General features: G+C 46.9%; 1 protein-coding gene across 1 annotated transcript in view; it reads right to left on the reverse strand.

Annotated features, from left to right (window-relative positions):
• LOC144508235 (regulator of G-protein signaling 9-binding protein) overlaps positions 1–289 on the reverse strand; it is a 6,367-nt gene extending 6,078 nt beyond the window's left edge. The window contains exon 1 of the mRNA XM_078236049.1: positions 1–289. This exon is cut by the window's left edge and continues 1 nt beyond it. Coding sequence (XP_078092175.1) covers positions 1–289 — 289 coding nt within the window.
• Between the last annotated feature and the right edge of the window lie 14,623 nt (positions 290–14,912).

Here is a 14,912-nt window from a genome sequence, read left to right on the forward strand (position 1 = left end):
CAACTGAGTCACACACACTTCCAATACCTGAACTCTGCTGGTGTATTGTCCTCCTGGTATCCTGAAGCTTCTGTTGGAGACAGACCGAGTCGCAGGATCCTCCAAGGGAGAGCGCCAGGTTGTGGTGAGAGGCAGCCAATTTATTCAGTAATTGTTGAGCCTCACTGCACTCAGCCAACATCTCTGAGCCCCAGCCAGGCTCAGCCAGCTTCGACAGGAGGTAGGAGCGAAGGCAGCTGAGTGCCTGAGACGGGATGAGGGACAGCCTGGATCCACACACGCTGTTCATTGCCCAGCCCCGTGCTCTCTGCTTCCAGAGTGTTCAAGGTCCTGGTCTGCAGGATAGCAAGTCCTCACAGGTTTCCCCAACAGCCAGCGGTAACTGGCTGAGAGATGTAGAACTCAGGGTGAAGGAGGCTGGTTCAGTGCCACAGGTAAGGCAGAGTCCGACTCTGCGACTGGGGAAAGAGCCGAACTCTCTCCTGGATCCGAGCCTCAGGACTGAACTCAGCGCTCAGCACCAGCTCTGAGCTTCCTTGTGTCTGGGCAGAGTATCTGGCGTCACTGTGTACTGACAGAGAGGCAGTGAGGGAGAGGGAGACCCCAGGGCACTGCCAGCAATTGGGGATCAGCTGCTGTACCTGAACCTGAGGGAATGTTTGTAATTGAACCTGTAGCTGGAACCGTGACGAGTAGTTCCTGCCAGCAAATGGGGGCAGTTGGAGATTTCAAAATAATTAAGAGTTTGGATACAACTTTGTCCTGTCTTTGAGTATGGGTTTGCTTGGTAGAAGGCACAGTGTCAACTTCTGACTGCCACTAACCTGAGGTAGACTCAGTGATTGAAGGCTGCAGTAACCAGTGTCTAGCCGGAGTTAGTGTATTCAGTGCCGATAGTTTACAAAACAATTAAAGAGGAGAAGAGGGGTTCACATACTCTTTCGAAACTTCTCATTGCGTTACATAGAATGCAATCTAGTCCAGGATAGAATCATAGAATCATACAGTGCAGAAGAGGCCCTTCGGCCCATCGTGTCTGTACCAACACGCAAGAAACAACTGACCTCCCACCTAAGGGCAGTGGATGTTGTCTACATGGACTTCAGTAAGGCCTTTGATAAGGTCCCTCATGGTAGACTGATGCAGAAGCTGACGTCGCATGGAATCTGAGGTGAGCTGGCAAGGTGGATACAAAACTGGCTCTGTCAAAGAAGTAGAGATGCCGGCATTGGACTGGGGTAAACACAGTAAGAAGTCTCACAACACCAGGTTAAAGTCCAACAGGTTTATTTGGTAGCACAAGCCACGAGCTTTCGGAGCGCTGCTCCTTCGTCAGGTAAGTGGGAGTTCTGTTCACAAACAGGGCATATAAAGACACAGACTCAATTTACAGAATAATGGTTGGAATGCGAGTGGAATGCTTCACTGTACCACAGGCCCACGGATAACCTCACGATGCTCCACTTCTCCAGCTTCCACCCTAAACACGTTAAAGAAGCCATCCCCTACGGACAAGCCCTCCGTATACACAGGATCTGCTCGGATGAGGAGGATCGCAACAGACACCTCCAGACGCTGAAAGATGCCCTCATAAGAACAGGATATGGCGCTCGACTCATCGATCGACAGTTCCGACGTGCCACAGCGAAAAACCGCACCGACCTCCTCAGAAGACAAACACGGGACACGGTGGACAGAGTACCCTTCGTTGTCCAGTACTTCCCCGGAGCGGAGAAGCTACGACATCTCCTGCGGAGCCTTCAACATGACATTGAAGAAGACGAACATCTCACCAAGGCCATCCCCACACCCCCACTTCTTGCCTTCAAACAACCGCACAACCTCAAACAGACCATTGTCCACAGCAAACTACCCAGCCTTCAGGAGAACAGTGACCACGACACCACACAACCCTGCCACAGCAACCTCTGCAAGACATGCCGGATCATCGACACGGATGCCATAATCCCACGTGAGAACACCATCACCAGGTACACGGTACATACACCTGCAACTCGGCCAATGTTGCCTACCTGATACGCTGCGGGAAAGGATGTCCCGAGGCATGGTACATTGGGGAGACCATGCAGACACTATGACAATGGATGAATGAAAACCGTTCGACAATCACCAGGCAAGAGTGTTCTCTTCCTGTTGGGGAACACTTCAGCGGTCACGGGCATTCGGCCTCTGATCTTCGGGTAAGTGTTCTCCGAGGCGGCCTTCACGACACACGACAGCGCAGAGTCGCTGAACAGAGACTGATAGCCAAGTTCCGCACACATGAGGACAGCCTCAACCGGGATCTTGGGTTCATGTCACACTATCTGTAACCCCCCACAACTTGCCTGGACTTGCAAAATCTCACTAACTGTCCCGGCTGGAGACAATTCACATCTCTTTAACCTGTGCTTAAGCCTCTCTCCACTCACATTGTCTGTACCTTTAAGACTTGATTACCTGTAAAGACTCGCATTCCAACCATTATTTTTTAAATTGAGTTTGTGCCTTTATATGCTCTGTTTGTGAACAGAACTCCCACTTATCTGATGAAGGAGCAGCGCTCCAAAAGCTAGTGGCTTGTGCTACCAAATAAACCTGTTGGACTTTAACCTGGTGTTGTGAGACTTCTTACTGTCAAAGAAGACAGAGGGTAGCAGTGGAAGGGTGCGTTTCTGAATGGAGGGCTGTGATAAGTGGTGTCGATGGGTGGTGTTCCTCAGGGATCAGTGCTGGGACCTTTGCTGTTTGTAATATATATAAATGATTTGGAGGAAAATGTAACTGGTTTGATTAGTAAGTTTGCGGACGACACAAAGGTTGGTGAATTTGCGGATAGCGATGAGGACCATCAGAGGATACAGCAGGATATAGATCGGTTGGAGACTTGGGCGGAGAGATGGCAGATGGAGTTTAATCCGGACAAATGTGAGGTAATGCATTTTGGCAGGTCTTATACCGATAGAAAATATACAGTAAATGGCAGAACCCGTAAGAGTATTGATAGGCAAAGGGATCTGGATGTACAGGTACACAGGTCACTGAAAATGGCAATGCAGGTGGAGAAGGTAGTCAAGAAGGCATATAGCATGCTTGCCTTCATCGGCCGGGGCATTGAGTTTAAAAATTGGCAAGTCATGTTGCAGCTTTATAGAACCTTAGTTAGGCCGCACTTGGAATATAGTGTTCAATTCTGGTCGCCACACTACCAGAAGGATGCGGAGGCCTTAGAGAAGGTACAGAAAAGTTTTAGAAGTCTACAAGATTATGAGAGGCATGGACAGAGTGGATAGTCAGAAGCTTTTTCCCAGGGTGGAAGAGTCAATTACTAGGGGGCACAGCTTTAAGGTGCGAGGGGCAAGGTTTAAAGGAGATGTACGAGGCAGATTTTTTTACACAGAGGATGGTGGATGCCTGGAATTCGTTGCCGGGTGAGGTAGTGGAAGTGGATATAGTAGTGACTTTTAAGGGATGTTTTGACAAATACATGAATGGGATGGGAATAGAGGGATATGGTCCCCGGAAGGGTCAGGGGTTTTAGTTAAGTCAGGCAGCATGGTCGGTGCAGGCTTGGAGGGCCAAAGGGCCTGTTCCTGTGCTGTAATTTTCTTTGTTCCTTGTTCTAATCCTATTTACCAGCACTTGGCCCATAGCCTTGAATGTTATGATGTGCCAAGTGCTCATCCAGGTACTTTTTAAAGGATGTGAGGCAACTCGCCTCTACCACCCTCCCAGGCAGCGCATTCCAGACCGTCACCAGCCTCTGGGTGAGAAAGTTTTTCCTTACATTCCCCCTAAACCTCCTGCCCCTCACCTTGAACCTATGACCCCTCGTGATTGATTCTTCAACTAAGGGGAACAGCTGCTCCTTATCCATTCTGTCCACGTCTCTCATAATCTTGTATACCTCAATCAGGTCACCCCTCAGTCTTCTCTGCTCCACTGAAAACAACGCAAGCCTATCCAACCTCTCCTCATAACTTAAATGTTTCATCCCTAGGTAGCATCTCCTCTGCACCCCCTCCAGTGCAATCACATCTTTCCGATAGTGTGGCGACCAGAACTGCACACAGTACTCTCGCTGTGGCCTCACTGAAGTTCTATACAGCTCCAACAGGACTTCCCTGCTTTTGTAATCTATGCCTCGAATGATAAAGGCAAGTGTCCCATCTGTTGCCTTTTACACCACTATTTTTCAACTATCCATCAGGATGGATGACAAATAATGAAAAAAATGCATTTGCATAGCACCTCTGTCAACATCTGGATGTTAATATTCGACCAATGAAAGCCCTTTACAATTGTTGTTGTAATTGTAGTGAAGCAACATTGATTTTTATCATAAAGTAAGCAGTCTGGGTGAGAAATGGCCAGATGTTAACAGCTGGGTCATGTTGGGTGTGAGCTATGTGCCGATGAAGACACTGGGCAAGAAATATAAATGAATATAAACGCAGAGCTCAAATGGAGTCTTGATTTAACTTTAAAAGATGCGCCTTCAATAGTGCAGAATTCCCAGGAACCATATAAACGATTTATTCTAACTACATCCGCCACATTAACAACCTCCCACTATTCAAGTCATCTTAAGGAACCTGTCAAATATCTCATTAAATGTATCTATGGACTGCCTTGGCTTCATGTCACAACAGAATGCAAATTCTAATCAAGATCATCTAAAGAAATGCCTCCGACATTCATTATTTGACAAGATACAGCCATCAATGTGAACCTATACTCGTCACTGGGAACCTGTACTCATCACTGAGAACCTGTACCCATCAATGTGAGCCTGTACCCATCACTGACAACCTGTACCAATCATTGACAACTTGTACCCATCAATGTGAACCTGTACCAATCATTGACAACCTGTACCCTTCACTGGGAAGCTGTATCCATCACTGAGAACCTGTACACATTACTGAGAACCTGTATCCATCACTGAGAACCTGTATCCATCACTGAGATCCTGTATCCATCACTGAGAACCTGTATCCATCACTGAGAACCTGTATCCATCACTGAGAACCTGTATCCATCACTGAGAACCTGTACCCATCACTCAGAACCTGTACACATTACTGAGAACCTGTATCCATCACTCAGAACCTGTACACATTACTGAGAACCTGTACTTGTCACTGAGAACCTGTATCTATCGCTGAGAACTTGTAAGTGTCACTGGGAACCTGTACCTGTCAGTGTTCTACCAAGCTACATAACCCTGGAGTAGAGGGGCTTAAAATTAAGCTCAAATTTGGGAAGATGTTTTAAATCAAAGAGTAGAGACAGGGCAAGAGAGAAAGGTACTAATGTGAGAAATGATAAACTGGTTGTGACAGAAAAGGACAGAATATAAATCTGAGTAAATCCACAGATAAAGCTAGAAGTTACAAAAATAATAAAAGAAAAAAACTAAAGGCTCTGTATCTGAATGCATGTAGCATTCAAATAAAACACACAAACTGATAGAGCAAATAGAAATAAATAAGTACGAATTGATAGGCATCACAGAGGCATAGCTGCATAATGACCTAAATATTGAAGAGTACGTGATGTTTAGTACGTGAGTATGTGACAGAAAGTTAGGAAAAGGTGGAGGGGTGGATCTGTAATTAATGATGGTATTAGTAAATTAGAGAGAGATTACCTAAGTTCAGGAGAACAGGATGTAGAAGCAGTTTGGGTTGAGATGGAAAATGATAAAGGCAAGAAGTCACTTATGGGAGTACAGGCCTCCTAATTGTAACTACACAATAGGGTAATAGACCTAATATTATGCAGTGAGACAGGATTAATCAATGACCTATTAGTGAAGGCACCCCTAGATAGCAGCAATCATAATATGATTGAACTTTACATTCAGTTTGAGGGAGAGAAGAGTGAGTCCAAGACTAGTTAAAAGCAAATTACTGCGGATGCTGGAATCTGAACCAAAAGAGAAAATGGTGAAAAATCTCAAGGTAAGAAAGAGGGGATAAAATAGGGAGAAAGAGTGGGGGGGGGGGGGGGGGGGGGGGGGGGGGGGAGAGAAAAATGAAGATAGACAATAAAGAAATAAAAGGTACAGAACCGTAAAAAATTAAATAAAATGAAAACAAAGTGGTCGAGATGGGGTAGAGCTAATCATCTGAAGTTGTTGAATTCGATGTTGAGACCGGAAGGCTGTAAAGTGCCCAGCTGGAAGATGAGATGCTGTTCCTCCAGTTTGCGTTGAGCTTCACTGGAACATTGCAGCAGGCCAAGGACAGACATGTGGGCACGGGAGCAGGATCGTGTGTTAAAATGGCAAGCAACCGGAAGGTCAGGGTCCTGATTGTGCACAGAGCGAAGGTGCTCAGCAAAGTGATCACCCAGTCAATGCTTGGTCTCTCTGATATAGAGACCACCACATTGGGAGCAGCGAATGCAATAGACCAAATTGAAAGAGGTGCAAGAGAAACGCTGCTTAACCTGGAATGAATGTTTTGGACCTTGGATGGAAAGCATGGAAGAGGTAAAGGACAGGTGTTACACCATAGGAAGGTGCTATGAGTGACGGGAGAGGTGTTGGGTATAGTGGAGGAGTGGACTAGGTTATCCCGGAGGGAATGGTCTCTGTGGAATGCTGACAGAGGGAGTGAAGGGAAGGTGTGTTTGGTGGTGGCATCACGCTGGAGTTGGTGAAAATGGTGGAGGATTATGCTTTGCATGCGGAAGCTGGTGGGGCGAAATGTGAGAACAAGGGGGACTCTATGTGGGCGGCACGATAGCACAGTGGTTAGCACTGCTGCTTCACAGCTCCAGGGTCCCGGGTTCGATTCCCGGCTCGGGTCACTGTCTGTGTGGAGTTTGCACATTCTCCTCGTGTCTGCGTGGGTTTCCTCCGGGTGCTCCGGTTTCCTCCCACAGTCCAAAGATGTGCGGGTTAGGTTGATTGGTCAGGTTAAAAATTGCCCCTTAGAGTCCTGGGATGTGTAGGTTAGAGGGATTAGCGGGTAAATATGTGGGGTGGGATTGTGGTCGGTGCAGACTCGATGGGCCGAATGGCCTCCTTCTGCACTGTAGGGTTTCTATGACTTCTATGACTTCTATCATTGTTCTGGGAGGGAGGGGAGGGGGTGAGGGTTGTGGCGCAGGAGATGGATTGCACGCTGTTGAGGGTCCTGTCGACAACTGTAGATGGGAATCCATGGTTGAGGAAAAAGGAGCACATGTTAGAAGCACCACTTTGGAAAGTGGCATCATCGGAACAAATGCGATGAAGGCGAAGGAGCTGAGAGAAAGGGATGGAGTCCTTACAGGATGTGGAGTGTGAAGAGCTGTAGTCCAGCTGGAGTCAGTGGGCTTGTAATGGATATTGGTAGATAGTCTATTGCCGGAAATGGAGACAGAAAGGAAGGGAAGGGAAGTGTCTGAGATGGACCAGGTGAAGGTGATGGAGGGGTGGAAACTGGAAGCGAAGTTGATGAACTTTTTGAGGTCTGGATGAGGGCATGAAGTGGCACCAAAATAGTCATCGATGTACCGGTAAAGGAGTTGTGGGAGGGGGCCTGGTTAGGCCTGGAACAAGACCTCGATTCCAGCATCTGCAGTAATTTGCTTTTATCCAGTGTTTTACTCACTGCCACTCCTCTTCCAGGAATGCCTTCCCCGAAGAAGTACTGCTCTTCTCTCCGACAGGATTTCCGTATGTCTCTCCCCCCCTATCCACCTTCACTGCTTTCCATTTCTCTCTCAGTGTTGGACAAAGTATTTACCAAGATTCGCTTCCACAGCCACATTTCCTTCCTCAGTGACTGTCGTCATCTCCAACTTACCCCACGTGGATTTCAACTCAAATTCCACCCCGTCTGTAACCTCCAGGATTACAGGTACCTCCAGGATATAAAACATTCTTTGAACTGCTGTTCTCGCCGAATCCTGAAAGCCACACTCAGTTCCATGCGCCGCCACGTGAAGACACTCGATATCTCTCTCCAGCAACACCATCTTACTCTCTCTCAAAGCTGTCCCTGTCCCTAGTTTCATTACATCCTCCACATCATTCAGCGTCTTAACAAAAAACTTTTCCTGTTTCTTGCAGATGTAAAGGAATGCAAGCTTCAACAACTCATCAACACCACTGCCCATCCCAGGGCCGAGTGGCCTACTCCTGCTCCTAGAAATAGAAATAGAATCCCTACAGTACAGAAAGAGGCCATTCGGCCCATCGAGTCTGCACCGACCACAATCCCACCCAGCCCCTGCCCCATATCCCTACATATTTACCCACTAACCCCTCTAACCTACGCATCCCAAGACACTAAGGGGCAATTTTAGCATGGCCAATCAACCTAACCCGCACATCTTTGTACTGTGGGAGGAAACCGGAGCACCCGGAGGAAACCCACGCAGACACGAGGAGAATGTGCAAACTCCACACAGACAGTGACCCAAGCCGGGATTCGAACCCAGGTCCCTAGAGCTGTGAAGCAGCAGTGCTAACCACTGTACTACCGTGCCGCTCCTAGGTCGTATGTCTGTATATTGAGTTGTAATATGGGGTTCAGACTCAATGAGGAGGTCTTGAGACTTTTATGATTAAATTTGAACCCTTTATTGGTAGTCTTTCACTGTTTACAGATCCCAGTTTGCCATAATGCATGATCACCATGCTGGCTGGCTTCTTACAGAGTGTCTCTGTGAGACTGTCAGCTCAGAGTCTCTTACAATGTGACTCAATATATTATACTATATATGGCACTATTCTCCATCTCCAAGCTGAGCCTTGCTCTGACGAGTACCATTACATTACAGTGGCATGCACACATTATCACAACATCTTCCTTTCTTCTCCAAAGAAAACTTCCAATGGAGCATTACAATATAACCTTCATCTGCTATCCCATCTCAGTCTCTTACTTTATAAACTCAGACGGCTTGACAGTTCTCCCACATCTCAAAATGTCACTCTGGTGGTACCACTCCGTTTCTGGTGTTTTGTTTTTTTTGGTTAACTCTGCAGGTCCTTTTGATGTTGGACATCCTGGACCCCAGCAGTCCCAGCTGGTCTGATCAAGACCATGTTCTTAAAATCTGCGGGTCTCTTTTTTTTACAAATGCTGCAGGTGGTTTTTAAGCTGTTAACTCTGCTAACCACTTTTTACAGGCTGTTTGGATTTTAAGCTGTCAGCCTTCTCTTCTCTTTTACTGCTTCATATTCTAAATTACAGCTACGTTTTTGTATTTTGCTCACTGTCTCGTGAACTGTGTTGCTCACTTTGTACTTTTCTCGAGTAGACATCCACACACTCTGGTGGATTCCTCCTTGCAGTCCTATAATGAAGCATATCTTTCCACCCCAGCTTCAGTTTTTTCATAGCTCAGGATACTGTTCTGGGTTCATGCATTTAGCTGTCACCTTTTCAAATTCCCATGGATCACCTTGTTGGATTATTGTACTATCTTTGATGTGATATCCTATCGGAGCTCCCGCATCTTCCAACCACGTCATAATATGGGTTCTTTTGATGTCTCAGTGAGGGGGTCTTGAGATTTGTATGTTTAAACATGAACCTTTTATTGGCAGTCTTTAACTAGTTTTTAAACATTTTTATTAGTGTCACAAGTAAGCTCACATTAACACTGCAATGAAGTTACTGTGAAAATCCCCTAGTCACCACACTCCAGCATCTGTTCAGGTACACTTAAGGGAGAATTTGGCATGGCCAATGCACCTAATCAGCACATCTTTAAGACCATGGGAAGAAACTGGAGTATCCGAAGGGAACACACGCAGATAGGGGGAGAACGTGCAAACTCCACATAGACAGTGACCCAAGGTGGAAATTGAACCCGGGTCCCTGACGCTGTGAGGCAGCAGTGCTGACCACTGTGCCACCATGCCACCCCTGCATGCTGTTATAATATAAAGATGCTGGGCACTGTTTACACATCCCAGGTTGCCATCATGCATGATGCTATTCACCATGCAGGCTGGCTTCTTACAAAATGTTTTCTCTAGACTGCCTCTCAGAATTGCTTACCATGTGACACTATACATCATACCACGTGGATGGTGCAATTTTCCATTCCCATGTCAAGTCTTGCTCTGTCCAGCATCTTTATATTACAACAGCATGCAGGCACCACAACGTGTTTGTATGAAATTAATTTTCAGAGCTATGGGGATCGAACAGGGGATTGAGACCGAGTGAACTTTGCTCCACGGGGGTTGGCAAGGACTCGATGGACCAAATGGTCTCCTTCTGTGCCATTAATGACTCTCATTCCATGAACTTTGTTACTGGTAACTTTAGACAGATATCAGCAAATTGTTCTTCACACAGGGGACCGGATTTTCAGCGTGTTGCCCTCAGTAAAACTGACACTGAGAAAGGAAGATGGGGCAGTTTCTGTAAGGAGTGATGGGTTGGTTGGAAATCTAGCCCAGTGCCAGTGGATAGGGCAAACTGACAGAAGGAGCCGGGGCCCAAGATCTAGAGCCCAACAACAATGGGGCTCCTTCAGACCTCTCCAGCTGAAAATGGTCAGAGCAACCTCCCCGAAATGCAATTAATTTATAATTAATCTCCCAAACATAGATAGATAGGTTCTTGATTAATAAGGGGATCAGGGGTTATGGGAAAAAGGCAGGAGAATGGGGATGAGTAAAATATCAGCCATGATTGAATGGCAGAGCAGACTCAATGGGCCGAGTGGCCTAATTCTGCTCCTACGTCTCATGGTCTTATAGTTGTTACATTGATTTCTCTTGTATTTATTTTGCATGTTCTACATTATAAATGGAAAATTGCTGATGTATCTGTCACTCAGTGATGTTCTGATTGCTTATTCTGATCTGTGTTGCCTCTAGACATGTGTGCAGAGATCATTATTCCCCTGGCTCCACCTCACTTCATTTCACGGATATTAATCGCTCGGCTAATGCCAGCCGGGGTCTGTGGGATCATTCTGAGCGAAGCAGCTTAGCAATAAGCCCATGATTCCTCAGTCAATCCGATTAGACAGCGGGAGTGGGGGGAGGGGGGGGGGGGCAGGTGTGGTATATTCTCCTCTGAATTTTGTCGATATAGAGTAAACACTCATTCAGAATGTCAGAATTCACATCACTGTTATTCCCTGCCCACTGGGGAAAAAAGAATAGGTTCTCAAACTGGCCAATTCTCATCGCTGTTTATAAATCCCACCTCCCTTCCTATCTCCATTTCTTCCAGCCCCAGAGAGCAGATATCCACTCCATCTGACGAAGGAGCAGCGCTCCGAAAGCTAATGGCATTTGCTACCAAGTAAACCTTAACCTGGTGTTGTTAAAACTCTTACTGTGTTTACCCCAGTCCAACGCCGGCATCTCCACATCAATAAACACTGGCCAGCCAGTGACAACCATGTCCCATGAATGAATAATAAAAAATTAAATAAAAGCAACCAGAATAAATAGGGAAATAAATTAAATGGGCTTTAACTTCATACTCATAATAAATTATGTGGTGCCAAATTCCATTTTGATGAAAAAATTGAGTATGCTTGATTATAGTAGCTTTGACATGAGTGGCTATTGACCTGAAACATCAGCTCTGTCTCCCATCACAGAATCATAGAAACCCTACAGTGCAGAAGGAGGCCATTCGGCCCATCGAGTCTGCACCGACCACAATCCCACCCAGGCCCTACCCCCACATATTTTACCCGCTAATCCCTCTAACCTACGCATTTTAGGATTCTAAGGGGCAATTTTTTTTTTTAACCTGGCCAATCAACCTAACCCGCACATTTTTGGACTGTGGGAGGAAACCGGAGCACCCGGAGGAAACCCACGCAGACACGAGGAGAATGTGCAAACTCCACACAGACAGTGACCCGAGCCGGGAATCGAACCCGGGACCCTGGAGCTGTGAAGCAGCAGTGCTAACCACTGTGCTACCGTGCCGCCCCACAGACACTGCCTGACCTCCACTGTGAGATTTTGCAGATTTATCCTGTTCTTACTTATTTCATACCTCAGCCATGCCCCCGACCTCCTTGTGTAAATCTCCCTTTCGCTCCCTAATCAGCCTTACTGCTCCTTTTACCCACTCCCTGTTACTATTTAAATGCCTGTATAAGATTGTTGGATTCTCCTTTATGTTGCAAAGGCCCAGTGCTGTAGAATATCCTCTCCAAGCTTTCCTCCTCTCTGGTCCACTACGATGCTCCTAAAAACCTACCCCTTTGAGGAAGCTTTTCACCACTATTTCCTAATTCTGTGACTTGGTGTTAAACATTGTTTGATCCTGCTCCTGTGAATGAACTGTGTGCTGTTGCTGTTGAGCCTAATGGAGTTTTTTGGGCAGCATGGTGGCACAGTGGTTAGCACTGCTGCCTCACAGCTCCAGTGTCCCGGGTTCAATTCCAGCCTTGGGTCACTGTCTGCGTGGAGTCTGCACGTTCTCTCCGTGTCTGCGTGGGTTTCCTCTGGGTGCTCTGGTTTCCTCCCACAGTCCAAAGATGTGCAGGTTAGGTGGATTGGCCACGCTAAATTGCCCTTAGTGTCCCAGGACGTGGGGGTTAGGGGGATTAGAGGAGTGAACACGTGGGGTTACAGGGATAGGGCCTGGGCAGGATGCTTTGTTGAAGAGATGGTGCAGGCTTGATGGCCTCCTTCTTGCATTGTTCGGATTCTATGAGTGTGTGCCACCTCAAGCACTTGGGGGAGGGGCAGGGGAGGGTGTGGCAATGAGAGTGTTACCCTGCTCAGTTCAGGTTGCAGTCAGTGACCAGAGGAAGTGAAGGGAAGCAGCCCTGGCCCATCCTATTGGTCCAATCCCATTGTGGGATTAGTTACAGGGAACATGAGGGTGAATTTTCTGTTTGAAGATTCAATCTCTGTAACTGGAATGGATAGGGAACCAGAACCAGATTAGATACGTCCTGGGATACTGAGCTATGTGAGATTGGAAATTGCAGGGGCATCACTTTTCAGTCTTCCTTAGACTCAGGGGTGGTGCCAGAGGATTGGAGAATTGCGAAGGTTATATTCTTATTTACAAAGGTAAATGCTAAACCCAGCAACTACTGACCAATCAGTTTAACTTTAGTGGAAGGGAAACTTCTGGAAAGTATAATTCAGGACAGAATTAATAGTTACATAGATAAATGCAGCTTAATTAAGAGACGCCAGCATGGGAAACCGTGCTTAACTTGCTGGAGTTTTTTGTGGAGGTAACAGAGAGGGTTGATGAGAGTAACATTGTTGATTTTAAAGAGGGATTCAATGCAGTGCCACACACAGACTGGTGAGAAAAGTTATAGCTCATGGAACAAAAAGGACAGTAGCAATGTGGATAAATATTGGCTGAATGATAGGAAGAAGTTTAACAACACCAGGTTAAAGTCCAACAGGTTTATTTGGTAGCAAAAGCCACACAAGCTTTCGGAGCTGCAAGCCCCTTCTTCAGGTGAGTGGGAATTCTGTTCACAAACAGAGCATATAAAGACACAAACTCAATTTACATGAATAATGGTTGGAATGCGAATACTTACAACTAATCAAGTCTTTAAGAAACAAAACAATGTGAGTGGAGAGAGCATCAAGACAGGCTAAAAAGATGTGTATTGTCTCCAGACAAGACAGCCAGTGAAACTCTGTGGGGGTTACAAATAGTGTGCCATGAACCCAATATCCCGGTTGAGGCCGTCCTCGTGTGTGCGGAACTTGGCTATCAGTTTCTGCTCAGCGACTCTGCGCCGTCGTGTGTCGCGAAGGCCGCCTTGGAGAACGCTTACCCGAATATCAGAGGCCGAATGCCCGTGACCGCTGAAGTGCTCCCCAACAGGAAGAGAACAGTCTTGCTTGGTGATTGTCGAGCGGTGTTCATTCATCCGTTGTCGCAGCGTCTGCATAGTTTCCCCAATGTACCATGCCTCGGGACATCCTTTCCTGCAGCGTATCAGGTAGACAACGTTGGCCGAATTGCAAGAGTATGTACCGTGTACCTGGTGGATGGTGTTCTCACGTGAGATGATGGCATCTGTGTCGATGATCCGGCACGTCTTGCAGAGGTTGCTGTGGCAGGGTTGTGTGGTGTCATGGTCACTGTTCTCCTGAAGCCTGGGTAGTTTGCTGCGGACAATGGTCTGTTTGAGGTTGTGCGGTTGTTTGAAGGTTGTTTCTTGCCTTCAAACAACCGCACAACCTCAAACAGACCATTGTCCGCAGCAAACTACCCAGCCTTCAGGAGAACAGTGACCATGACACCACACAACCCTGCCACAGCAACCTCTGCAAGACGTGCCGGATCATCGACACAGATGCCATCATCTCACGTGAGAACACCATCCACCAGGTATACGGTACATACTCTTGCAACTCGGCCAACGTTGTCTACCTGATACGCTGCAAGGATGTCCCGAGGCATGGTACATTGGGGAAACTATGCAGACGCTGCGACAACGGATGAATGAACACCGCTCGACAATCACCAGGCAAGACTGTTCTCTTCCTGTTGGGGAGCACTTCAGTGGTCACGGGCATTCGGCCTCTGATATTCGGGTAAGCGTTCTCCAAGGCGGCCTTCGCGACACACGACGGCGCAGAGTCGCTGAGCAGAAACTGATAGCCAAGTTCCGCACACACGAGGACGGCCTCAACCGGGATATTGGGTTCATGGCACACTATTTGTAACCCCCACAGAGTTTCACTGGCTGTCTTGTCTGGAGACAATACACATCTTTTTAGCCTGTCTTGATGCTCTCTCCACTCACATTGTTTTGTTTCTTAAAGACTTGATTAGTTGTAAGTATTCGCATTCCAACCATTATTCATGTAAATTGAGTTTGTGTCTTTATATGCTCTGTTTGTGAACAGAATTCCCACTCACCTGAAGAAGGGGCTTGCAGCTCCGAAAGCTTGTGTGGCTTTTGCTACCAAATAAACCTGTTGGACTTTA

Source organism: Mustelus asterias, chromosome 20, assembly GCF_964213995.1.
Source record: "Mustelus asterias chromosome 20, sMusAst1.hap1.1, whole genome shotgun sequence".
Taxonomy (NCBI): Eukaryota; Metazoa; Chordata; class Chondrichthyes; order Carcharhiniformes; family Triakidae; genus Mustelus; species Mustelus asterias.